The sequence below is a fragment of the Microcaecilia unicolor genome, chromosome 2 (genome assembly GCF_901765095.1).
Source record: "Microcaecilia unicolor chromosome 2, aMicUni1.1, whole genome shotgun sequence".
NCBI lineage: Eukaryota > Metazoa > Chordata > Amphibia > Gymnophiona > Siphonopidae > Microcaecilia > Microcaecilia unicolor.
In genome coordinates, this window is record NC_044032.1 from 594,137,098 (window position 1) to 594,163,349 (window position 26,252).

The following is a 26,252-nucleotide window of genomic DNA, read 5'->3' on the forward strand; positions in this document are numbered from 1 at the left end:
GTCGTTCAGGCCAAATCAGATTTAAGCAAGTGTCTGACATCACTGTAGCATCTACCATTCCCTCCCATCCCCGATGTGTCCTGCCACAGCCAACTCTGCCCCCAGCACCCTCCCCCCCAAAAAATAGAAACTCCCATTCACTCCCTCCCTCTGTTGTAAAGAGGAAATCCTCCCTCATACCCACTGAAGTTCCCTCTCTGGGCCTACCTTACATCTCTGGTGGTCCAGTGGTGAGCTGGGGCAGGAGCAAACCTCCTGTTCTCCTGCCCATGTGATCTCAGTACTGAAAATTGCGACTGCAGTGAGACTGCCGCCATTTTCAGTATGGAGCCTGCATGAGCAGCAGCGCAGGAGGATTGCTCCTACTCCAGCTCACCACTGGACCACCAGGGCTGTAAGGTAAGCCCGGAGTGGGGCATACAGTGGGTCTGGGAGTGGAGTTTCCTCTTTACAATGGAGTGAGCGAGTGAGTGCAGTGCTGGCTGCAATAGGACACCTTGGTAAAGGAAGGGAACAGCAGGAATGCTAGATGTCATGGGGGAGAGAGGGAAGGAAGGAGAGAAAGGAATACTTGAATATAAACCATTGGTTTATTTAGAGTTAATATCCCCCCCCCCCCCCCTTTTGTAGGGGTAAAATGTTATCTTGGTTTATGTAACCAGTGTAAAATAGAAAAATTTTCCAGATAAAAAGAGAGTTGTTTACTAATGTAGGTTTCTAATGCTTTAGTAAAAAGGAGAATGCTTGCCACTGGATGGTAGTTTGCAGGTGATGTTATGTCTAGCGCAGATCCCTTCAGTAGTGGAGTGAGAACAATTTTGCCCATATCAGGAGGAAGAGAGCCAGTTTTTAACAGCTCACTGAGATCATCGAGTAACCAGTTTACTACTTCCATACAGATGGATTTGAGTAGGTGTTTTGGGCATTGATCCAGGGAGCAGTTGGCTCGGGAGCATTTCAACAGTATTGATCTCACATCCTCAGCTGTTAGTGGTTAAAAAGATTTAAACAGTATTGATCTTACATCCTCAGCTGTTAGAGGTTGAAAAGATTCCCAGTTTTGGTCAGTTTTGAGTCCTTGGGTTGTAGGATCTCCAGCGATTAAGGCTGAACTACGGGTTGGGCTATTTTCCTCTGTTGGAGTAGCCTCAAATAGTTCGGACCTAATTTGGAGGATCTTATTGGCAAAATGATCAGCGAGGTCTTGGGTGGTGGGATATGTTTTCTGTGAATGTTCATCCTTAGTAGTGGAAGCTAGTGTTTTAACTAAGGAGAAAAGTTTTTTGTTCTCAAGATCATCTTGGCCTATAAGGCTGCTATAGTATTTTATTTATTTATTTATTACATTTTTATCCCACATTTTCCCGCATAGCAGTAGGTTCAATGTGGCTTACAGGTTCCGGAGAGTACCAACTCCGGGAATATATACAGAGTGGAAAATAGAGTAACAGTAGGTGCAAGGAAGCTGGTAAGGTTCCGGAAAAGAGAATACAACTCTGGGACGAATATATAGTAGCATATAGAGAGAAGTAATCCCAATGAGGCTGATAAGTCTCCGGGGATGGGACTATAGCTTCTAGTGAGCAATACAGAGTAGGATAAGGGTAGAAGTACACTTAATTATAACTGGAGTGGTAAAATTTGTACAGTTTGAAGTAATAGGATTATGTGGAAGGGGTATTGTTCATTTCTTAGATTGAAAGATGTGAGGCATTGTTCATGAATTAGTTCGGGTCTGCTGGGTAGGCTTTCCGGAAGAGGTGAGTCTTGAGGTCTTTTTGAAATTTTAGATGGGTGTTCACAGTTATAATGTTTCTAGGTAAAGTGTTCCAGAGCTGGGTGCAAATGTAGGAAAAGCTAGTATTGGCATTTTGAGTCAGCTAGCTTCTTTTTGTAGTGTTGGAAGACTGACTTCCTTTTGGATTTATCAGTAGTATCTTTGTTCTTTCTCCATTGCTTTTCAAGGTGTCAACATTCCTTTTTTAGGATGGATAGCTCCTCTGTAAACCATGGCAAATTTCTGGATGTCTTGGCCGTTTTAGTGGTAAATGGAGCAATTTTGTCTAGTATGGCTTTCATCTTGGTGTCCCAATGGGATTTGATCGAACCACATGCAGGAGATTCTGTAGTGAGGGAATCTGTTAGCTCCGACCAGAAAGTGGCCTCGTTGATTTTGCCTCTGGTGGAGATGAGTTTGGATGACTTGTGTCTGGATAAGCTTGACATACAGATATCAGTGGTGAAATCCAGTTGGAAATGGTCATACCATGGTACTGGCTTGCATTTTAATTAATTAATCAATCTATTTAGGATAGGACATCATTAAGTCTTAACATATGTCCTTTTTCATGAGTTGCACCCTTGGAGAAGTTAGTTCACAGTCCTTCAGGAATGATTTGAAGTTGTGGACACTGGTGTCTGCATCATTTTCCAAATGTAGGTTTAAGTCTCCCAGGAAGATAATCCTTGAGAATTGTGACATGGCAGAGGAAGTAATCTCTTCACATAGTGGTTCTATCTTGGACCAAGCTCCTGGAGAATGGTAAATGAGGAGTAGGGCAATTTGATTTGCCTCTTTTGAATGAATTTAAATTTACTGACTGTGAAAAAACCTTCAGTCATAAGGGAGAACTAGAACAACAAGAAACATGTATAAAAGAGACACATTTTACATGCTCTGAGTATGAGAAAGATTTCAGTATCAAAAAGGAGCTAATGCAGCACTTGAAAATAATAAAGAAACTGGAGTATGAATAAGTGTAGAATATGGGAAAAGCTGTAGCAATAAAGCAAACATTATAGAATATCAGAAAAACACTGATAATAGAATATCTTCATGTTCTGTTTGACAGTAACTTCAACCAGGAAGAAAGCTCCATAAGAAATGCAAAATTTCACTCAGGAGAGAGACCACTTTCAAGTACGGAGTGTAAGAAAAATATTCAGTTGCCGGAAATTATTGTCAAAGCAGCATAGAATCCATTCAGGGAAGAAACCATTTACATGCACTGAATGTAGGAAAAGTATTACTCATAAATTACAGTTAACAAAGCACCAGAGAATACACGCAGGAGTAAAACCATTCACATGTGCTGAGTGTGGTAAAAGCTTCTGTCAGAAGATACTCCTCACTATTCACAAATTGAAGCATACAAGATTAAAACTGTTAGCATGTAATGAGTGTGGTAAAAACTTCTGTTATAATCAGTGGAAGGGCAATAAATATGGCAAATCTGATGGCCTCTCCAGGAAGGAAAAGCCAGAACTGCCCTCACACTGGACTATCGAGAACCGATCAGCAGTCTGTAGAGGCCGCAGTCCGGAGTCTCTCTCTTGAGGAGTGAGGTGTGACAGAACAGTGTGCTTGATTTGCTGAAGCCCTATAAAAAAACAGTTACATATTTCAGTTACCTGGTATTGTTTGATGATTGCACATTTTTGTTCATTGTTCAATTTTTAAAGACAATAAATGTTTATTGCCTCTACCTGTCTGGACTGATAAAGAATCCTGGTGTTTTGTGTGTTGGGTTTGTGAGTGCTTTCTGGGAACTGTGGGACCACTGGGGATAATTTGAAAGCGGAAGACTTGCTCAGAGGTGGTTGTGACTTAGTCGGTGGGAGGAGGATGCTAGTGTAGAGCACAAGCAGCAGGCAAGTTCAGGAAGACCTGAGCTGTGCTGGGGATAGACCCTCTAAATGGCAGGGGGTAGCCCCAGGCTGGTAGCTAGGCATTTTGTGACATTTACATACAACTTATCATGTGACACTAGTTATTATATAAAAAGTACTTACGTTGATATAGCTTACAGTTATGTTTGATACAATGGCTAGGTTGAGCTCCCTGTCTCACTTCCCCATTTTGCAGATATTTGTAGTGGTCAAAACTGGTCAAATTCTCCTTTTTAAAGTTTGGACAGCCATGTCAGATGACACTGTTTTCTCACATTTCTCACCATGTCCTTGTATGGTTATAACATCTCTCTATATAAAAGGCACCTCCAACGTTCTAATTGAAGCCTCCAGCCAGAAACTTGAGGTGGCATAGATATCTGGTTTGCCACAGACTGTCTACCCCGCCCTCGCGTCAAAACGTCATGACGTCGAGGGCGGGTAAGGAAAAAAAACACACACACACACGACTCAGGCAGGCTTCAATTCACACACGAATACGAACACCCTGCAGCAGGCTGCAATGCAATTCACAAGGTGGCGGGAGACGCTTTTCTGCGCCGGGGGGTCCAAAAGGGTCGCGGCGCCGGACACCACCACTCACTGTGCGGAGGTGCGCGTGCTCTCTCCTCACTAACGGAAGCCCTTTTTCCCCTCCCTCTCATTTTGTGCCTGCTTTCCCGCGCGCTCCTCCCCTCCGGCCCCACATCTCCAAGCATGATTGCTTGCACTGCTTTCTTCAATTGGTAAGACGCGGCATTCGTCGCTACCACACCGAGATCGGTAGGCTACAACGATGCACAACACGAACAGATGGATCACAGCCGGACAGCAAATTAGCTAGGCAGAAAAAGAAAACCCGGACATACAGGTCTGGCGAACAGATCCCAAAAAAAAAAGCAAATACTGATTCAAGAAGGGACGTCCACACACAATAAAATTCCACAAACAGACAGGAGGAGCGGGCGACAAACAAAAAAAAACCCCATTGCACACACATACACGGAGGGAGAAATCCAACAAACAGAGAAAGGGAAGGCAAGGAGTGAGAGAGCAATCCAGGAAATACAAACATCGATTCAGGCAGGGAGAAATCCAGGAAAAACATCACACAGGACAGCAAAATCCAGGAAGGGAATTGGCCAAACATAAAACCGGGGGAAGCAGGAGATCCACATAACAGGGCACAAAAAGCTCTGCAACAGGGAGAGAGCGGAGGAAGTGGGGAGTATTGGGAAATGAGAGCAGGAACAGACACTCACTCTTCACAACACATACGTAAACGTTTATGCTATCATACCACTAAAGATCCAGTTGCAGGGAGGGTGCCATTAACCCATTCTTGGGTGTTAATTGCCCATGACCCAGTACTGTGAGGGTTCCAATGGGTGAAAAGTGCCACTAACAAACGAACCTATTATCAGACGAGCGCACTGACTGTGCGGTGTACGTCACCCTCACGCACACACTTGCATCTGGGAAGGGGATCCCCCCTGGGGGAGGGGGCCCAAACCCCCCCCCCCTTTAAATAACAAACAAATTAAACACACTGATCCACAACATGGACAGATGGACACTCACTCTCTCCCCCAACCCCCCCCCCCCCCCCCACAAAAATAAACGTTTACACCAACAACTACAACACCACACTAATACAAGCCAACAAAAACACAACCAAACCCCCACCTCTTAAACAATCATATTGCACATAATACACAACTGTCAATTCTTCATTAGCAACACAAACAAATTATCCAAAAACTCCCTTCCTAAACATTCATTGCAAAAAACAAATACCTTGCTAGCGCCCGTTTCATTGCTCTCGGAAACGGGCCTTTTTTTTTACTAGTAGCAATATAACACCCGGTCTGGTATCAATCTCTCAGTCTGGTTATTCAGATGTTTTTTTTTAAGGCTCCCTTTGACAGTACAATCACCGGCATTTAGCTGTGAACTCTTATACCAGCTCAGTGTTCACACCTAATTGCGTGCATATGCACATACCTGGTTACACTAGTATTCAATAGAAGAAAGTAGGTGTCTACATTCGTTTATAGAAAGGTACCATATAGGTGCTCTCCAGGCACCAAAATATAGGTACACAGTTTCAGAATTATTCTGAACATGTTCAGAAAGCACACCTGTTTTCAAAGGGAAAGTATGGCAATATATTCCCTTTGAAAATTAATTGACCAAAACTACCTCCACACATTTAAACTTGCTATTTTGTATGCACATACTTTTGGAAATCCAAAATTATGTACAGTGGAGTACTGTTAGTATGCGCACCATTAAAGTACCTGACGTTTTACGCGCGGTAATTACCTGCCTCCCAAAATCATAAAATTAATGCGCGGTAATCAATAATAGACAGTAGGCTGTACCGGAAATGACCTGGCGGTAACTATGACAAACTTCCATAGCTTATTTCATTATTGTTCCGGTAATAAGCACACTGATAGTATGTAGTTATTTAGCCATGCCTCCCGAACACAGTGTACTAACGGTGCTCCACTGTATGTAAGACTAAACCCTTGCCTCCACTCCACCTCTGGGAATACCTCTGCTTGATTGAGCAAAAGTGTATTCATGTGGTCTGGGCATTTTAAAATAAAACATTTTAGGGGCCCTTATATCAAAGTGTTGTGGTCCTACCACTGGCTTGCCTTGGCAATTCGGCTCTACCGCCGGGCTCCCTAGGGAGCCCTGTGGTAATTCAGGCTCCCACCACATGCCATTTCCAGTGCTAGAAAATATTTTTGTATTTTCTAGCATCGGGCTACTGCTAGAGCCCTTTCCGCCTCTTAAATAGGAGGCGTTAAGGGCTCCCCCAGGAAATGGCCACTTGCCATTACTTAGCACATGGCCGTTGCCTTCCCTTTATCAGAAAACGCCTTTACTTGCGGTGGTAAAAGGCGGCCTTGGCGCGTGGCAAACCTACGTGCCGACACCACCGAAGAGCCCCTTTTACTGCCACATGGTAAAAAGAGCACTTAATGTATAAACCAGTTTTATGTTCATAAAGGGATTTAAAAGCACCCATTCAAATATCTTCTCTGTTCTCACTGTGACAGGTTGCATCTATTTATAGACAGACCATCAAAAATTAAATGTATGTACACTATTGCCCCAAACAGAAAAAAAAATGAATCTGCTTGGCAGCTTTATTGATTTTAATTAATATTTTTCTCATTCTTTAAATTAATAGGTTTTGCAGAAGATTCTTAACCCACTTCAGTGGGCAAGAAAGGGAGAAACAATAAGAGGATTGGTAATGTCAGGTGTTGGGTACCATCATGGCTCCTTAGATCAAAAAGGAAGACGAGTTGTGGAGATGCTGTTCAGGATGGGATACATAAGGGTCAGTAGCTGTTCCTTAATTTTTCAGTATATTTGGTTTCAATTTGTGCCTTGGAATTCATGATATGGGAACTTGAATGTCATAGGGCCAGATTTAATATGCAGTTTTCCTATAGAAATAATATTTACTAGTTTTGACCCAAAATATCTCATAATGAGACGTGGTCAACATGGATTAATGAGACGTGGAGGGGCATAATCAAAAGGGACGCACAAGTTTTCCTGGGGATATCCTCACAGGATGGATCCAGCAAGGGGCGGGGAAACCCATATTATGGAAACAAGATGGGCGTCCATCTTTCATTTCGATAATACGGTCGGGGACGCCCAAATCAGCAAATTTAGGTTGACCTTAGAGATGGTCGTGCCCAGCAGAGATAGTCATCCCCAGGACTTTGTCATTGCTACAGTAAACCAGTTGCTGCTGGAGATGGCAGCACTGCGGCACTCTGTAGAGCTGCGTCAAGATACGCACTGCCGTCTTCTGCTGTTGCTGATAGAACTGGTTAGAAGGGTCATGGAGGGAGAACACAGGCCACATTGAATTGTATATAGTTGTTTTTGTTAATATATAATACAATTTTAGAGTTTTTTCAACTACCAGGGTCTATGTCTGTACTTTGTGGAATACATATGTGGTATTATCAAATGCTGGGGTTGATGTGAGAGGAGTCAGCAATCTGGGTGGCGTAACAGGTCAACTGTGACAAAGAAACTTTGCTACATATGTATCATAAGTGTGGCCATATAGAAGGCCACCTGTTTCTTCCAAACTGCATGGCTGTATGGTAAGGGGGGGGGGGAGGCTGGGTGGGCATTTCTGTTCCAGCCTCTCCCCCCTTACCATAGAGCCCCACAGCACAGAGTTGTGTAAATAATAGGTATGTTGTCTAGCACTAGTGATCTTGCAGATAACCATAGGTAGCACATAGACTATGTTTGCTCTCTGATTAGCAGACAGCTTTACCCATAACCAAACCACATTGGTGAGGGCCAGGAAGGAGCTACACACAGCTGGGCCATCTTTGTCACATTGAATGTATCAGAAATGGTATAAAGTGCTGAGGAGAAAAGGGAAAACAACGGTAAAAGCATTAGATGGATGTTTACTTCATTACAATTGCAATATAATAGTACATCAGGTACAGAAGGGCACAGGCTAGGGGAATTACATAGGCACCAGGCTGTAACCACCTGCAGGCAATTTAGAAGAAGAACTGTAACCAGAACCCCTCTCCCTCAACATGACTTAAGGGCTGAAGGCTGTGGTAGGCACGCACCTGTGGCCATCTTGAAAATAGTTTGCAGGCTAGAATTTAGAAATGTTGTTGTTCCATAACTATGGAGGATTGTAGGATTATGTTGAATAATGTGGAAAAGACATTCAGTGCATATATGCTTCCCCCCCTCCCCACCCCCAACAACCTTGAGAATGGGTGGGCACTTCATAAAAGGGGACTGGGATTCACCACATAAAGAAGGATGGAACCTAGCGGGGAGACACACGAGGTGCAAAGCGGGAGAAAAATTACCACCTGTGGATACCCATGAACCTGGTGAAAATAGAGGTAAGATTTGAATGCAGCGAACATACCAGAATGGGGAGGCCTTGACCATGAGGGATGCACATGTCCATTCTCAGGGCCTCTTCCCCTCCCCCACCCCACAGGCAGCCACAACTGAGTGTGTCCAATAGAGAACAAGACATCTGTACAATGAATTGGGTAGAAACAATCATGGCTCTCAGAGTGCAGTGAATTACAGTCCACTGCTGTCTCTTGCAATCCTCTTGACCAGCTGTCCTGCAAGATGCAAGAAGTGTTTGTTTAGCACCTCCATAGCAGAAAGGGAAGAGGTGGCTGAGAGGTATGAGCTTACCTTGAACTTGTGGTGCAAGAATCTGTTGGCTCCAAGGGACCAGATGCTACCTGCTTCAACAAAGGAGAGAGAGAATGGGGGGCAGCGAGGGAGCAAATCGCACACAGCAAGGAGCTCCTGGAGGGTAGAGAATGGAGAGTTGGTCAAATGTAGAAAATGCAAAGTATATGCTAAGCTACCAACTAACACCCAGACTGAAACAAAGCCCACACACCAGTTATCTTTCAAGAATTGGCCAAAAAGTCCCCCCTCCCCCCCCCCCCCAAAAAATAAACCCAAAAACCAAACAGGTATACAAAAGCATACAGTGGCAAAAACAAGGTTTACTATAACTGACGCTAAAACACTTTGAAATACCACCCCATAATCTACTACTACTACTACTATTAAACATTTCTATAGCGCTACTAGACTTACGCAGCGCTGTACAAATTAACATGAAAAGACAGTCCCTGCTCTACAGAGCTTACAATCTAAATTATCAGACGAACAGACAGCTAGGGTGGGGAAATTGCAGTGGTAGGGGTGATAAGTGAGGGTGTTGAGTAAGAGAGTCATGGTTAGGAGTCGAAAGCAGTAGCAAAGAGGTGGGCTTTAATCTAAAGAAAAACCTCTAAAGTGCACGCACAGAGAAAGCCGTTTTAAAGAGGCACTCATTCCTCAGCAGCATGTTAGCATTTTGAGTTGTGACTATGGTAGGATGACCATTTTTTTTGGGGGGGGGGGGAGGAGGGAGGAGAGTGGAAGCACTACATTACTTTCAAATCATGCTATGACATCCACTAAGAGCAGGACATCAGGCAAGAATACCATGAAACAGTATCCACCCCAGAAAGGGGGATACAGAAGTGAGGCATGTCATCTCATTCATCTCAGAAGAGGTTAGTTGGAAGTTACAGCCACACTCATGGGAGGGTAGCTGCAACCTCAGGTCTTGATCTGGGACAGAGGTGTGACTTACTAGTTGCCTATTAGCCGCATGGAAACTGAACATGAAATTTGCATTATTAAATACATACTTTTACAAAGGATTATGGGTGGCCTGTTTATAATACTTACGTCGAGCCCTGAGGCGCTGTTGCACACTCCGAATGATGTCGGGATGGTCCCGCCGTACACGGCGGAACCTTAACCTTAGGGACTTGAGGTACTGACGTATGCTAAAACGTCTGTAAGATACAAGTTTGTACACCAGGAGTCAGGGGATGGCCCTTCTTGCCTTCACAACATAAAATCATTTAGCAGCCAAATTGTAGAGATACACAACAGTACTGACTGGGGGGGGGGGGGGGGGGGGGACATGACATTGGTACGGGTGATGTCATTGAGGTGGACATGAGGATAGAGAGTACCGTTTGTGTGTAGTATTGTTGGGAAGTGAGAATGTTTTCCTTTCTAGTAAATGTGCATGTGCACATACTGATTACCCTTGAATGCAGACTACAGTTAGTGCTTACATTACTGAGGGAGCTCTATGTGTAGCTACAGGAGGGGGACCTGATAGGCTAGGACGGGGGACGACGACAAACATTTACCTTTCCAACTGGTCTCTTATACGACTCCATGCTCGTATTGAGACATTCCTTGGAGGCAGGTGGTGATGGTGCATGAAAAGGGCATGACGGTGCCTCAGGCACAGCTCAATTAGCCTCAGATTTTCAGCAACGCTGAAATTTGGCTCCCTGCGGAGAGACATGTTTCTCAGTGAATAACCGTTGGAAAACGTGCATCGCCTTATATGGATGCCCATGCATGATGGACGTCCTTACATGCACAGGTCCATATATGAAAGAGTCAGCACGTGGACATCCATGACGTGCATGGACTGTCGTCACGTGTGCGGAACCTTATTTGGATGAGTACGTGTTCGTACGCGCAGAGCCTTCCTTATACAGATCATTATCAAGTGTGTGAACCTCTTCATATATACACAATAAAATATGTATGTTCCTTATATTTCCCATAGCTGCATGTTCCGCAAGTACAGTGCATGTAGTTGTGGACATCCAGGTACGGGAAATATAAGGAACATTCATAAGAACATAAGCACCGCCATACTGGGAAAAGACCAAGGGTCCATCAAACCCAGCATCCTGTCTCCGACAGTGGCCAATCCAGGCCTCAAGAACCCGGCAAAAACCCAAAAACAAAACAAAAATTTAAATTAATAATGTTCAATGGACTTTTCCTTCTGGAATCTGTCCAAACCCCCTTTGAACTCAGCAAGGCCAACTGCTATCACTACGTTCTCCGGCAACGAGTTCCAGAGTCTAACTACATGCTGAGTAAAGAAAAACTTTCTCCTATTTGTTTTAAATCTACCACATTCTAGCTTCAGCTTATGTCCCCTGGTTCTATTATTGTTAGAAAGTGTAAACAAACGCGTCACGTCTGCCCGCTCCATTCCACTCATTATGTTGTAGACTTCTATGGTATCACCCATCAGCCGCCTCTTTTCCAAGCTGAAGAGCCCTAACCATCTTAGCCTTTCCTCATAGAGAAGTCCTCCCATCCCTTTTACCATTTTCGTTGCCCTTCTCTGCACCTTCTCCAATTCCTTTATATCTTTTTTGAGGTGCGGCGATGAGAACTAAACACAATACTCGAGGTGCGGTCTCACCATGGAGCGATACAACGGCATTATAACATCCTCGTGTTTGTTTTCCATCCCTTTCCTAATAATACTCAACATTCTGTGGGCTTTCTTAGCCACCACAGCACACTGAGCAGAAGTTCTCAACGTCTTATCAACGATGACTCCCAGATCCCTTTCTAGATCTGTAACTCCTAACGCGGAACCTTGCATGACATAGCTGTAATTCGGGTTCCTCTTTCCCACATGCATCGCTTTGCACTTGTCAACATTGAACTTCATCTGCCACTTGGACGGCCATTCTCCTAGTCTTACAAGGTCCTCATGTAATCTTTCACACTCCTCCTGTGACTTGACGGCTCTGAATAACTTTGTGTCATCTGTGAATTTAATTACCTCACTAGTTACTCCCATCTCTAGGTCATTTATAAATATATTAAAAAGCAGCGGTCCCAGCACAGACCCCTGAGGGACCCCACTAACTACCCTTCTCCATTGAGAATACTGACCATTCAACCCTACTCTCTGCTTCCTATCTTTCACCCAACTCTTAATCCACAATAATACTCTACCTCTGATCCCATGACTCTCCAGTTTCCTCTGGAGTCTTTCATGAGGCACTTTGTTGAATGCCTTCTGAAAATCCAGATACACAATATCCACCGGTTCCCCATTGTCCACATGTTTGTTCACCCCCTCAAAAAATGCAGTAGATTGGTGAGGCAAGACCTCCCTTCACTAAATCCGTGCTGACTTTGTCTCAGGAGCTCATGTTTTTGTATGTGCTCTGTAATTTTATTCTTAATAATAGCCTCTACCATTGTGCCTGGCACCGACGTCAGACTCACCGGTCTATAATTTCCCGGATCTCCTCTGGAACCTTTTTTAAAAATTGGCGTTACATTAGCCACCCTCCAGTCTTCTGGTACCTCACCTGATTTTAGGGATAGATTGCATATTACTAACAGTAGCTCTACAAGTTCATTTTTCAGTTCTATTATTACTCTTGGATGAATACCATCTGGTCCTGGTGATTTACTACTCTTCAGTTTTCAGAATTGACCCATTACATCCTCCAAGTTTACAGAGAATTTGTTTAGTTTCTCTGACTCGCCCGCTTCAAATACCCTTTCCAGCACCGGTGTCCCTCCCAAATCCTCCTCGGTGAAGACCGAAGCAAACAATTCATTTAACTTCTCCGCTAAGGCTTTGTCTTCCCTGTTCACCCCTTTAACACCACCGTTGTCCAGTGGCCCAACCGATTCTTTGGCCGGCTTCCTGCTTTTGATGTATCTAAAAAAATTTTACTATGTGTTTTCGCTTCTAACGCCAACTTTTTTTCAAAGTCCTTTTTCGCCCTCCTTATCTCCGCTTTTCATTTGGCTCGGCATTCCTTATGTTTTATCTTATTTCAGTCGGTTCTCTTCTCCATTTTCTGAAAGATTGTTTTTTTTGGCTCTAATGGCTTCCTTTACCTTACTGTTTAGCCACGCTAGCTGACGTTTGGTCTTTTTTCCTCTTTTTCTAATGTGTGGAATATATTTATCCTGTACCTCTAGGATGGTGTTTTTGAACAGCTTCCATGCCTGTTGCAAGTTTTTTACCCGGTTCTACGAGAAAGACGTCCTTATTACTATGGACTTCTCTGATGTACTTGGTTGTTCCGCAAGTACAGTGCAAGTAGTTGCGGACATCCAGGTACGGGGAAATATAAGGAACATTCATAAGTGTAAAGTACAGTAATAAGGATGTGTTTCTCACAGAACTGCCGAAGGACGTCCCTCTTACAGGCCCGCCGTCCGTCAGTGGGCCTAGTAAGATGGACGTCCTTCGGCAGTTCTGTGAGAAACACGTCCTTATTACTGTACTTTACACTTATGAATGTTCCTTATATTTCCCCATACCTGGATGTCCGCATCTACTTGCACTGTACTTGCGGAACAACCAAGTACATCAGAGAAGTCCATAGTAATAAGGACGTCTTTCTCGTAGAACCGGCAAAGGACGTTGATTGGCAAGTACAGTGAATGTTTTAGCGATGTCTTTTCGCGGTTCTGGAAGATGGGCGTCCTTTTTACTATACTTTGGGCGTCTCTGATTTGGGCATTTTGCACTGTGATAATGGAATGTCTAAGGAAGTCCATACTATTTTCTGATTATACCTACCTGATTTTGGCCGACGTCCTTTGCCCTAATTCATACTTGGACGACCTTTCGAAAATGCCCCTCATTGTGTATCTGGATTTTCAGAAGGCATTTGACAAAGTACCTCATGAAAGACTCCACAGGAGTCATGGGATGGAGGTAGTATCCTATTGTGGATTAAAAACTGGTTAAAAGATAGAAAACAGAGAGTAGGGTTAAATGATCAGTATTCTTGATGGAGTAGGGTAGTTAGTGGGGTTCCCCAGGGGTCTGTGCTGGGACCGCTGCTTTTTAACATATTTATAAATGACTTAGAGATGGGAGTAACTAATGAGTTAATTAAATTTGCTGATGACACAAAGTTATTGAAAGTCATTAAATCGCGGGAGGATTGTGAAAAATTACAAGAGGACTTTACAAGACTGGGAGACTGGGCATGAACTTTATCTTACCACAACAACACTTTGTATTTGTTTACACTGGAGTCTGTAACGCCTCTCGGTACTATGTAAGCCACATTGAGCCTACAAACAGGTGGGAAAATGTGGGATATAAATGTATCAAAATAAATAAATAAATGGCAGATGATGTTTAATGTGAGCAACTGCAAAGTGATGCATGTTGGAAAGAGGAACCTGAATTATAGCTACGTCACGCAAGGTTCCACGTTAGGAGTCACAGACCAAAAAAGGGATGTAGGTGTCGTCGTTAATGATACGTTGAAACCTTCTGCTCAGTGTGTTGCTGCGGCTAAGAAAGCAAATAGAATGTTAGGTATTATTAGGAAAGGAATGGAAAACAAAAATGAGGATGTTATAATGCCTTTGTATTGCTCCATGGTGCGACTGCACCTGGAATATTGTGTTCAATTCTGGATGCCGCATCACAAAAAAGATATAATGGAATTAGAAAAGATGCAGAGAAGGGCGACGAAAATGATAAAGGGGATGGGGCGACTTCCCTATGAGGAAAGGCTAAAGCAGCTAGGGCTCTTCAGCTTGGAGAAAAGGCGGCTGAGGGGAGATATGATAGAGGTCTATAAAATAATGAGTGGAGTTGAATGGGTAGATGTGAAACGTCTGTTGACGCTTTCCAAAAATACTAGGACTAGGGGCAGGCGATGAAGCTACAATGTAGTAAATTTAAAATGAATCTGAGAAAATCTTTCGTCACTCAACGTGTAATTAAACTCTGGAATTCGTTGCCAGAGAATGTGGTAAAGGCAATTAGCTTAGCGGAGTTTAAAAAAGGTTTGGCTGGCTTCCTAAAGGAAAAGTCCATAGACTCGGGGAAAATCCACTATTTCTGGGATAAGCAGTATAAAATGTTTAGTACTTTTTTGGGATCTTGCCAGGTATTTGTGACCTGGATTGGCCACTGTTGGAAACAAGATGCTGGACTTGATGGAGCTTTGGTCTTTCCCAGTATGGCAAAACTTATGTACATAATTATACTCTTTTATAAAATTGGATTTTACTTTTGTCTGCTCTAGCTATAATGGAGTGGAGTGGAGGAGTAGCCTAGTGGTTAGTGCAGTGGACTTTGATCCTGGGGAACTGAGTTCAATTCCCACTGCCACTCCTTGTGATTCTGGGCAAGTCACTTAACCCTCCATTGCCCCTCCTACAAAATAAGTACTTGAATATATGTAAACCACTTTGAATGTAGTTGCAAAATTCTCAGAAAGGCTGTATATCAAGTCCCATTTCTTTTTCCCTTTCCTTCTTTGTCTGCTATTTGTCCTCCAGACGAATAGCAGCCAAGTAGTGTTTTCCTGGTTATCACCTGTTTTTACAGGGAATATTTTGTCATTCGAGCTGTTTCAGACTTTAGAAAAAAAATATATATATCTAGGACAATATTGATAACAGTGTTTTTCTGTCTCTATCCATCCATGTACAAGCATAATAGCTTTGCAAAGTAAGGATGGAAATTCACCATTCAGAAAAAAATATGATTATCTTGGATTAGTTTGTAACCAGATATATAGAAATGAAGTCATTAGTTGATGTCCTGAAGCACATTAGTGATGTAAAGGAGAGGTTTGGAAGCTAAAGAATATGGACACCCTTGTTCCACTGCTATGATTGTTAACTTTTTCTTCTCTCTACCTGGATATGACTGTCCTAGTTTTTACTTACGTGTGCCACTTAGAAGGTCTTATCCATGAGCAGGATATCAAATGATAAACTTGGAAACTTAGTGGCCTGATTGTCTCGGGTGAGAAAATAACTCCAGCTTTGGGACAATACTCCAAACTCTAAAGAGGGAAATCTTCTTTCCAATCATATAACCTTCAATCCATGCAAAATTTGTGCTCTTACTTAACTTTTCATTCACACAGAATCTGGGTAGCAGTTTATTGGGCTATTGGTATGGCAGGGAAAAGACATGGTAGAATAAATGTGTTTGAGTTGAGCCTTAAACCTATCAAATGATGAGGGCATTCCATAGCGTTGGTCCGCTGATGCAAAAAATGGTGGTTCCCGTTGAAAGGAAGGTACTACAAGCTGATTCTGAGAGGAGAATTGGAGAGCACGAAAAGGCACATGAGGTATTAATAACCAAGATAGGTATAGAGGGAGGCCACATTGGAAAAAAAAGAAAGCAGTGGCTCCTCTTCCTCCTTCCTCTTCCTCAAAAATACCATTGATCTCCTCTGAAGACACATTACTTCTGAGTGCTGACAGCCAAGCCCTGCCTCTCTTCCACCTTCCTATTTAAGGCAGACTGCAAGATTACTGCTAGGAGTTGTGGCTGTCATTATGAACCTAATGCTGGCATGGGCAGGAGAATTTGGGGATTACTTCTTCCCACCCTACCCTAGACCACCATAGATGTATTACACTAGGGAAAGGGGAGGCCTACAGGTCCTTGATGGTGCAGGGAGTGGGACTTGGCTATCAGCAAAAATGTGTTCTCAGGAGCTGGGGTGTGTAGAAGTATCTCTGGGGAAGAGGAAGCCGCTATTTTTTTCTAGGGATGGCCCCTTTAAGATGTCTTTCCAGAGAGCAAACCAGCAAGAAGGAGTAGTGAAGGTAACAGGGCTCTTCCACAAAATACCAGAGGACAAAGGTTCTGTGGTCAAAATCTTTATTCTTCAAAACCCAATACAGGCACAGTACTGTGTTTCGGCAGAAAGCCTACGTCAGGGGTCTGTATATAAAGTCGCTGATGGGAGTAGGGGTCAAGATAAACGTCTTGAAAAAGATGACAATCCTTGAAGACATGCAGTGCAACGTGCAGTACTGAAAAGTCAAAAGAGAGCAAAATAATGCAGTGATTTTATAATTTTGTTTTTTTTGTACATCGCTGTGGATGAAACTTTGGATTTGGGAAGGTGATTAATAAATATGCATAAATAAATAAACCTTGGGTGCCTTCAGCATAATGGCACGTTCAATTCCTTGAACATCTATGCCATCAAAAATCAGTATACAATTAAAATCAATATTTTTATTTAACTCTAAAGATAATTTTTTTCTTTATGTTTTCTCTCTAGGTGGTAACAGCTACTAGTTCGCTTGCTTTAGGGATCAATATGCCGTGCAAATCTGTAGTCTTCATTGAGGATTCAGTCTACTTGGATGCCCTGAACTATAGACAGGTTTGGACATGACTGCTCAAAAACTGAGCTAGGTTAACAAAGTTTAAGTAAAACTCCTTGGTTGTACTAAATACTAGTTCTTATGTCCTTTACTTAGGAAAATGCATGCACATACTGAAAATAATTTTCAAAGGGATGTGCCTAAGTAACTAAGCAGCTATTCAGGTAAATTTTCTAGGCTGAAAATAGCCCTCCTGTTAATAGCTTCAAATATGTGTACTATACTGTACCATACACAACTTAATTGGAGGAAAAAGGGGTGGGGGGAAGATGGGGGAAACAAATTAGACAGGGATCTTATTTTGAAATTCTATATCATGTGTACTTTGCATGTGCTGGCAAACAGGTGCAAACTGCATGGGTGGTTTGGAACCCATTGCCACATGAAGACTTTCCTGCTTATAATTGAAAGAGAAAAACGCCTCTGTTTCGACCCAAATCGGGAGATGGGCGTCTTTCTCCCGTGAGCGCCCAAATCGGTATAATCGAAAGCCGATTTTGGGCATTTCCAACTGCGATCCGTCGCGGAAACGGGTAAAGTTGACGGGGGCGTGTCGGAGGCTTGGTGAAGGCGGGACTGGGGCGTGGTTATCGGCCGAGGAGAGATGGGCATCTTTAGCTAATAATCGAAAAACAAAAGGCGTTTTTACCGCTATTTTGGGTCACTTTTTTGGACCCTTTTTTTCACGAACAAGTCCCAAAAAAGTGCCCCAACTGCCCAGATGACCACTGGAGGGAATCGGGGATGACCTCCCTGGACTCCCCCAGTGGTCACTAACCCCCTCCCACCAAAAAAACCCCACTTTAAGTACTTTTTTTCCCAGCCTGTATGCCAGCCTCAAATGCCGTACCCACCTCCATGACAGCAGAATGTGTTCTATCCTGTGACAGCCTTTCCCTGGTTCTGATGTGGCTCTCGGGTGTGTGTGACACCTTTTCTGTTATGCGCACTGCAGAATCATATCAGCAATGCATTCTGGTGGGTGTAGAGTATTGGGCTCCATGATTCCACTAGCTTGTGGTAAGTGCTCACAATGTTGGTAGTTGATAGGCTCTACTCCCATGGTGCTTTTCCCCTGCTAAGTGGGTCAGAGTGTGTCCAGTTGTGTTTCCGGTAGTCCATGAGGTAGTGGCCATTTTTGTAAGCCAGTTTTAGATCCCTTTCATGTGTTAGCCACGTTAGAGAACTTAGTTGTTACCTTGAATGTGGCTGAAAGAGGGCATTGTACAGCATTCTGCCAGCTCTGACCTACTGCTAATCTCAGTACCAGGGAGACTCGTTGCCAGTGGGGCACAACCTGTGATCTGCAGTTAACTGTGAGTAAACGTGGCTATTCCAATAAAGGACGTTTTCGGACAGATTAGTCTTCAGGTGTAAACTGGTGTGCCAATGTTATACAGCAGCAACAAGTCCTAGAGGCCTGCGTGTATATAGGTCCCTGAAGCACTTTTAGTGGGTACCGAAGTGCACTTCAGGCAGGTGGACCCAGGCCCATCCCCCCCCTACCTGTAACACTTGTGCTGATAAATGGCAGGCCTCCAAAACCCACTGTATCCACATGTAGGTGCCCCCCTTCACCTTTAAGTGCTATGGTAATGGTGTAGTGTTGTGGGCAGTGGGTTTTGGGGGGGATTTGGGGGGCTCAGCACCCAAGGGAAGGGAGCTATGCACCTGGGAGGTAATTGAATGTTTATTTCTGTTTGTTAAAAGTGCCCCCTAGGGTGCCCAGTTGGTGTCCTGGCATGTGAGGGGGGACCAGTGCATTACGAATCCTGGCCCCTCCCAAGACCCAAAGCCTTGGATTTGTTCGTTTTTGAGCTGGGCCGCTTCGGTTTCGATTATCGCTGAAAAACGTCCAGCTCAAAAAAAACGTCCGTACTAAAGATAGACGTCCATGTTTTTCGAAAATACGGTTCGGTCCGCCCCTTCACGGACCCGTTCTCGGAGATAAACGCCCATGGAGATAGGCGTTTGCGTTCGATTATGCCCCTCCACGCCTATGAAAATTAACTTACAGGTCCTTCAAGCTTTACACAGGTAAGCCCTGCTTTAGGGCTGGGTAAGCCCCAGGAGCCCTGAGCACACATGCAAACCAAGATCACCGTACAGGTCCACCATCATTCCAAGCCATCCTGAGCACATATGACTCAATAGTACACCAGGCTCCCACCAACCCAACCCATCTCCAGCTCATACAAACTAGAAGCATCAGGTAATGGCATAGTGCCCACTGACAAAGCTCTCTCCCTGGCTCTGGGAGAAAGTCACTACAATTCACTTCTTTCTCTGAGGACAAGCAGGCATGATATTCTCTGAAATGGGTGACATCATCCGATGGAGCCCGATGTGGACACTGTCAAAGTGTACTGCCACACTAATCTTTATGGCAGTGTCCCACCATGCATATGCAGGTGCCTTCCTGGCTGACGTGCATGGTATTGTCAGCCTTTTGTTTTCTATGGAGTAGAGAGGTTGCATTTTTGATCTCTCCTCAGCGCATTAAACTTTTTGCCTTTTGGTGCCTTCCCTTTTCGGGTTAAACTTTCTTCATAACTACTTGTTTTTCTTATAGTATTACTAATTATTTGAGCTTTTATTGATTTTCTTTGATTTTTCATTTTTTGGCCTGAGGGGCCCCTGAGGCCTGTCATGTACCTGGGGACCATCATTTGTTCTTGGGTATGCGATTACTTGAGCTCCCCGAGCCATTGAGACTTTTGACCTCGTGTCAGCCATTTTTCCCTCCATGACATTGAGGGTGCTGAGTGGCTTTAAAAAGTATACTCGGTGTAATAGGACTATTTCAGGCAAAGACCCTCATAATTAGTGGGTTCAGCACCTAGGTACTGATCACCAAGACATTCTCTGTAACCTCTGTCAGAGTATGCAGCAGAGGTCCATTAAAACCCGGAGAATCCAGTATCGGAAACCTTTTGGTTCTGCATCCATTTTAGCATTGGTGAGCATGGCAGGGGATTCAGTCAAGGATGCAGAACCTGTATCAGCATCGTCATCGAGTGCGTCCATGCAGCATTGAGATGGTTCTGTATCGGATTCAATGCCCTGTTTGTGTCAGGGCATCGAATGTGTCTACACCCTCCTCATCTGTACTTCAAGCATAGAGGAACCTGCAGCGTGCAAAACTTAAGAAGCATCACCATCGCTCTCTGTCTAGGCACTCAGCCCATTCTTTCCCTGCATCAATGCATGGAAAGCATCTATGCCACATTGACTACTCCTCATCTATACATTGAGAGCCTTTGATGTCTTTCATATCTCCTACGCCTACACCAAGCCTGCAGGAGGAAATCCGGGCTATGCTGAGGGAGTAGCTTTTGGGGCTACTGCAGTCGCAGTCTCTACAGGCATATAAGGTGCTTGCACCTGCCTCAGCCCAGCCTGTGGATGCATCGTAGAGACAGTCATGGAAGAGGTCCTGTACACTGGCTCAGTGTTTCCCAATGGGAACTGTTCATATCCGTCCGATGCATGCATTTGCGACGGTGGAGGAACTGTCTCCAACATTGGCAGCTCCCATGATACTAGCACGCTACATAGGCGGGTGCCTGCCTGATCCGAGTTACCTTAGACCTGAGAACTAGTCTTTCAGCCTAAAAAAAGAGATGCTTGAGAAGATATCACTAAATTTTATTTATTGCACTTGGACCTTATTTTAGAGAAGCATCCCCACAAGTAAAAGGCGCCATTTAAACATCTCCTTAATATCTTTCTACATTTAGATGTCAAGGAGATGTGGGTAGGGCGAAAAGGAATGTCCTGTGGAGGCTACAATACAGGTGTGCACTCCCCATTTCAAGTAGGGAATCCACGTCAGTAGAGAAAAAGAAAAATATTTGGCATTTATATTTGCCCTGAGGCACATCTATGTGCCTGCTCTAAGGAGCAGATGTAAATACAGACACTTGCCCCCCTCCTGGGAGCACTCCCCCAATGCCACACTCCCCAACATCTGATCCCCACTGGACCCCTGCGGCATCCTATGCCCCCCCCCCCCCACAGCATCACCCCATGATAGCACATCCTCTACCTGGAGCCCCCCTAATAGGATTCCCCTGATACAATCCATCCTCAATCCCCTATATGGTGGGCAAGGACCTATCGTGTGGACCCCTTCTCTGGAGTACAAAATCTCCCTCAAGATGGAAGAGGCTCCCCTCTGCAGCCTCAACACTTCCTACTCCACAATCCACTCTCTGGGCTTACTGTAGATCCCTGGCATCTGGTTGGGGGGGGGGGGGGGCGATATCCACTCTCACCTGCCTTAATGATAGTGGCCCCCAAAATGGCCACTGAGACCTCTAGCAGTAATGATCATGGTATTATTGCTAGGGTTCAGGGTTCCATATTGCCGAGATTTGAAATCCTGACCTCCCAGTTGTAATAAAACAATATTACCCACTAGAAGTCTTGGTGGCCATTTGGGGGCTAGCATCATTTAAGCAGAACTGAGTGGGCATTGCTCCTACCCCACTAAACACCAGGGACTCTCTAATAGTCCCAAAGAGTGGGGGTGTTGGGGCTGCAGTATGGAGCCTCTTCACCCTTCTGCCCTTAAGGGGGAGTGAGTATCGTGGTTGGTTCTTGCCCATCATATGGGGGGATTGGGGGTTGTTTCAGATGGAGTCCTTTTGGAGGACTCCCAAGGGGAAAGGGTGCTGTCAAGGGTGGGGGTAGGGTTGATTCCACGAGGGGTGATGCTGTAGAGGACAGTTTCTCAAGGCAGTAATGATTTTACAAAGCTGCTCCCACTGATTTGTCAAATCACTACTCCCTCTGCATATGAAGGAGCTGGAAATTCAGCTCTGCACCTATTGTACAAGAGGCTCTACATTTGGCAGAGTGTGAGGCTGCCACATGACCTGACTTTGAAGCATGAATTCCACTTTCTGCATTCTTTCTAAAATGTCCTCCTTATGTCTTGAATTGATGGCTTGATGATAGATGCTCCTAATCACAAATTTGAAATTTATGCAAATTTAGCTCTTTTGTATGTCTATAATCATGTATTCAATATAGGACAATTTTGAAATACATAGAGCAAGTGGCTCTTGGGCCATGACTGTCAATAGTGACCTCTCCCCAGAGAGAAGGGACATGTTGATGTCCCATCATCCTCAAAGAAAGCTAAATTACTCACCTGTAGCAGATGTTTTCCGAGGACAGCAGGCATATATTCTCACAAATGGGTGACCTCATCTGACGGAGCCCGGTGTGGACACTGCCAAAGTGTATTACTACAGGTATTTAAGGCAGTGCCCCACAGTGCATACGCAGGCGCCTTCCCACCCAACATGCGAGAGCGGGACTGACGGTATAGTGTTAAAGCTAAGAAAACTCCAAGGGGAGGTAGGTGGTCCATTTTGAATAGTAACATAGTAGATGTTGGCAGATAAAGACCTGTATTGTCCATCCAGTCTGCCCAACAAGATAAACTTATTACATATGGTATGTATACCTGTTCTTGATTTAGCCTTGCCATTTTTAGGGCATAAACTGTAGAAGTCTGCCTGGCACTGGCCTTGTTCTAAACTTTGCTCAGTAATTGCAAGATAAGCCAAGCAGCACAATTTAAAGTTATTCTCCCTGAGGCAGTAGTACTACATGACGAAGCAGTGGCCAGCATCAGGGCGACCTTGGAGACTATGGCAGCCGCCACCTTAAGTTAAGTGTCAGTTGTTTGTTGAGAATGATTCGTAGTATTTTTATTTGTGTTTCAATTGTGTAGGATTGTGTTGATCTATTATGAGGTTTTCGTAAGTAGTGGGAGTGTGCTAGCTAGATAAAACCAGGCATTTGGTTTTGTCTCAGTTCAGTTTATGTTGACTTGTTCTCCACTAATTATCCTGCCCTAGTCAAGGAGCTTTATCATGATCTGGAGAGAGAGGACTGATTCGAGTTGTCTTGTTTTGGCCTTATAGCCACAGTGAAAATGAACATTTTGCCCTGCTTGATGTATCTGTTCCAGGTTTTTCCTCTATGCCTGTCTCGGGATTTCTTCTCTACTTTGCAGGATAGGTTGTTTCATTTTATTTGGCACAATAAGAGACTGTGTCTTCCTTTATTTCGACAAGCAAAGGGGAGGCTTGAGGGTTCCAAACATTTTCTGGTATTATCGAGTTGTGGGTCCATTTAGATCAGAGTCTTGTGGGTTCTTGACCACTGGGCTCTTTAATATGGCTTCCTTGTAAACATCACTGCCTCCCTGGTGAGCTTTGTCCTTCTATTCCAACTACCTTTTATTATTGGGATAGATTGTTTTTTTTCTCCGGATCAGATCTTGTCCCATCTTACCCCTATTGCCTTCAACCAGTTGTTGGCTTTCCCTGGGCCTTTTACTCAGTGGCTTTCCCTGGGATTAACGTGTTGGGCTCAGTTGTTTGATGATGATGTTTTACTTTCCTTTACCTCTTTAATGGAGGCGTATCTGATTCTACCGCACGATCGGTTTGCTTATACTCAGCTGTACCACTTTCTTTCCTCCACCTCAATTCACTCGTGGGTGCTCCGGAGGACTCCTTTTTGGAGAATTTATGTGAGGATTCCCTTAGCACCTGGGGATTGATTAACTGTATATATAAGAATTTACGTTACCTGGCGCCACCTTACCAATTACACCGTCACCATTGGCAGTGTGAACTGGGGATAGCTTAAAAGTTGATGAGTGAAGTTTTTTGGAAAAGGCTTTGTTGAAAGAACATAAGTGTTGCCATACTGGGTCAGACCGAAGGCCCATCAAGCCCAGTATCCTTTTTCTAACAGTGCCAATCCAGGTTACAAGTACCTGGCTAATGGTTAGAGCACCAGTCTTGACATCCAGAGGTGGCCAGTTCAAATCTCACTGCTGCTCCTTGTGATCTTGGACAAGTCCTTAACCCTCCATTGCCTCAGGTACAAAATTAGGTTGTGAGCCCACCTAATGTACCTGAATGTAACTCACCTTAAGCTTCTACTGAAAAAGGTGTGAGCAAAATGCCAATAAATAATCCTAGAAATAAGCAGTGGATTTTCCCCAAGTGCATCTTAATAATGGCTTATGGTTTTTAAGTACTCTTTAAGCATATTGAAATATAAGCATAGGATATGGTTTAATAATTGGAAGGTTCATTTAGTGGACCGTTCAAATGACGTAGAAAGGGAAGTTTGGTGCATTGATGTCTGGCTATAGTGTTTTGATTCATTTAAGAAAGTGAACGTTTTCAGTGTGTCACTATTTGCACTATCACCCCGAACACCATAAAAACATTTAAAAATAAAAAAGGAAACTATATTAAATATTTAAGATAAGTAACGGTTCTTATTGTGATATAAAATATTACATTTTAACTGCCAGACCCTTGACTATTCTGCTAGCATTTGAAGATCTCTTCGCATGGTTTCTACTCCCTCTAGGGTGTCCACTCTATTGGCTATCTTCATGTTATCCACAAAAAAACACTGGCCATGTTTAAAACATAAATACTACCGCATAATAGCTGTCCTATCTTTATATGCTAGCCCATGGCTGGTTAAGTCTGAATATTGAGTGAACCAGGCATGCACGAGCCGGCTTTTTAAAAAACAGAAATTCAATGCCAAAGCCCACACAGGGCACAGCATTGGATTTCTGGTTTTAGCATCTGCGGTGGAGAAAAATAGCACTGTCTACTGCCAGCTGAATATTGGGTGGCATGGACTTAGTGAGTTTTTGGCACATGAAAAAGCTACAGTAAATTAATTTATGTATTTATTTCAGAATTTATATTCCACACTGTCTACCAATTCTAGGTGTATTACAAGAGTACATGCATATAATAAAAGAAAACAACATAGTACAAAAACAAAATAGCCATACAATCACCAACCATTATTATTATTATTATTAGCATTTGTATAGCGCTACCAGATGCACACAGCGCTGAACACCTGACACAGAGAGACAGTCCCTGCTCAATAGAGCTTACAATCTAAAAACCATAACACCATAACACGTTACTACACACAGCCTGACCTCTACCTGCACTAAACATATAGGATTTACAGTTTTGGCAATTGCAGCATGCTAGAAATCACTGTCATCAGATCAAATTGAGTTGACGCTATAGACTCCTTGAAATAACAGGGTCTTTAACATAGATTTAAACTCCTTTACATCTCAAAGTGATCGAATTTTGCCTGGAAGTGCATTCCACAACTGAGGACCTTTAATGTAAGAAATGAAATTCCTAAATTCCTCCAAATAGAACGGAAGGAGGGTACATCTAAAATGTTTGATGAAGAAGAAAGTAGCGAACGAGTGGGCTGATGAAGGTGTAAAGTAGATGGAAAAACAGGAGAATGTTTACCATGAAAAGCCTTAATAAACCAACATGATAATCTTATAACAAATACGCGATTCTATCGGTAACCAATGAAGGGCAATGAAAGATGGAGTGATGTGCTCAAATTTAGAAATTCCTTTAATTACACGAGCAACAGCATTCAGTGTGGACTGAAGAGAACTTAAAAATCTTTTGGGAACTCCTATCGATTAACTGTTACAGTAGTCAAAATGACGCATGACAATGCACTGAACTATCAGTCGGAAATTATCAAGGGTTAAAATATCTTTCAGACATCTGACTCAGTTTTACAAAGTTATGTTTTTATAACTTTTTGCACCTGTTCTTGCATTGTGAGTGATTGATTAAGAACAACTCCCAAGGATTTTTCCTTTCTGAACAAATTGTAAGTCAACTTCCCCAATTATACAGGATTTGGGAAATGAGGACATGAGAGAATTGCCCAACAGCATTACCTGCGTCTTATTCGTATTCAACTTTAATCAATTACTTATTAACCAATGATTTATTGTTAGTAGTGACAACTTCAAAAAATCAATAGTTTTTGTATAAGGCTGCACAATTTTGAAAATATATTGAATATATATATTCCTTCCTATAGGATGATACAATGGAGGAAATTGCCATTTTTGTATATTACTATATTGTGTAATGGAAGGA

At 43.4% G+C, this 26,252-nt stretch overlaps 1 protein-coding gene across 1 annotated transcript in view; it reads left to right on the forward strand.

The window, feature by feature from the left end:
- The window catches only part of LOC115462208 (probable ATP-dependent RNA helicase DDX60), a 348,344-nt gene that overhangs the window by 224,352 nt on the left and 97,740 nt on the right, over window positions 1-26,252 (forward strand). The window contains exons 29-30 of the mRNA XM_030192222.1: window positions 6,878-7,030; window positions 17,148-17,252. Coding sequence (XP_030048082.1) covers window positions 6,878-7,030; window positions 17,148-17,252 — 258 coding nt within the window. The remainder of the gene's footprint in view (window positions 1-6,877; window positions 7,031-17,147; window positions 17,253-26,252) is intronic.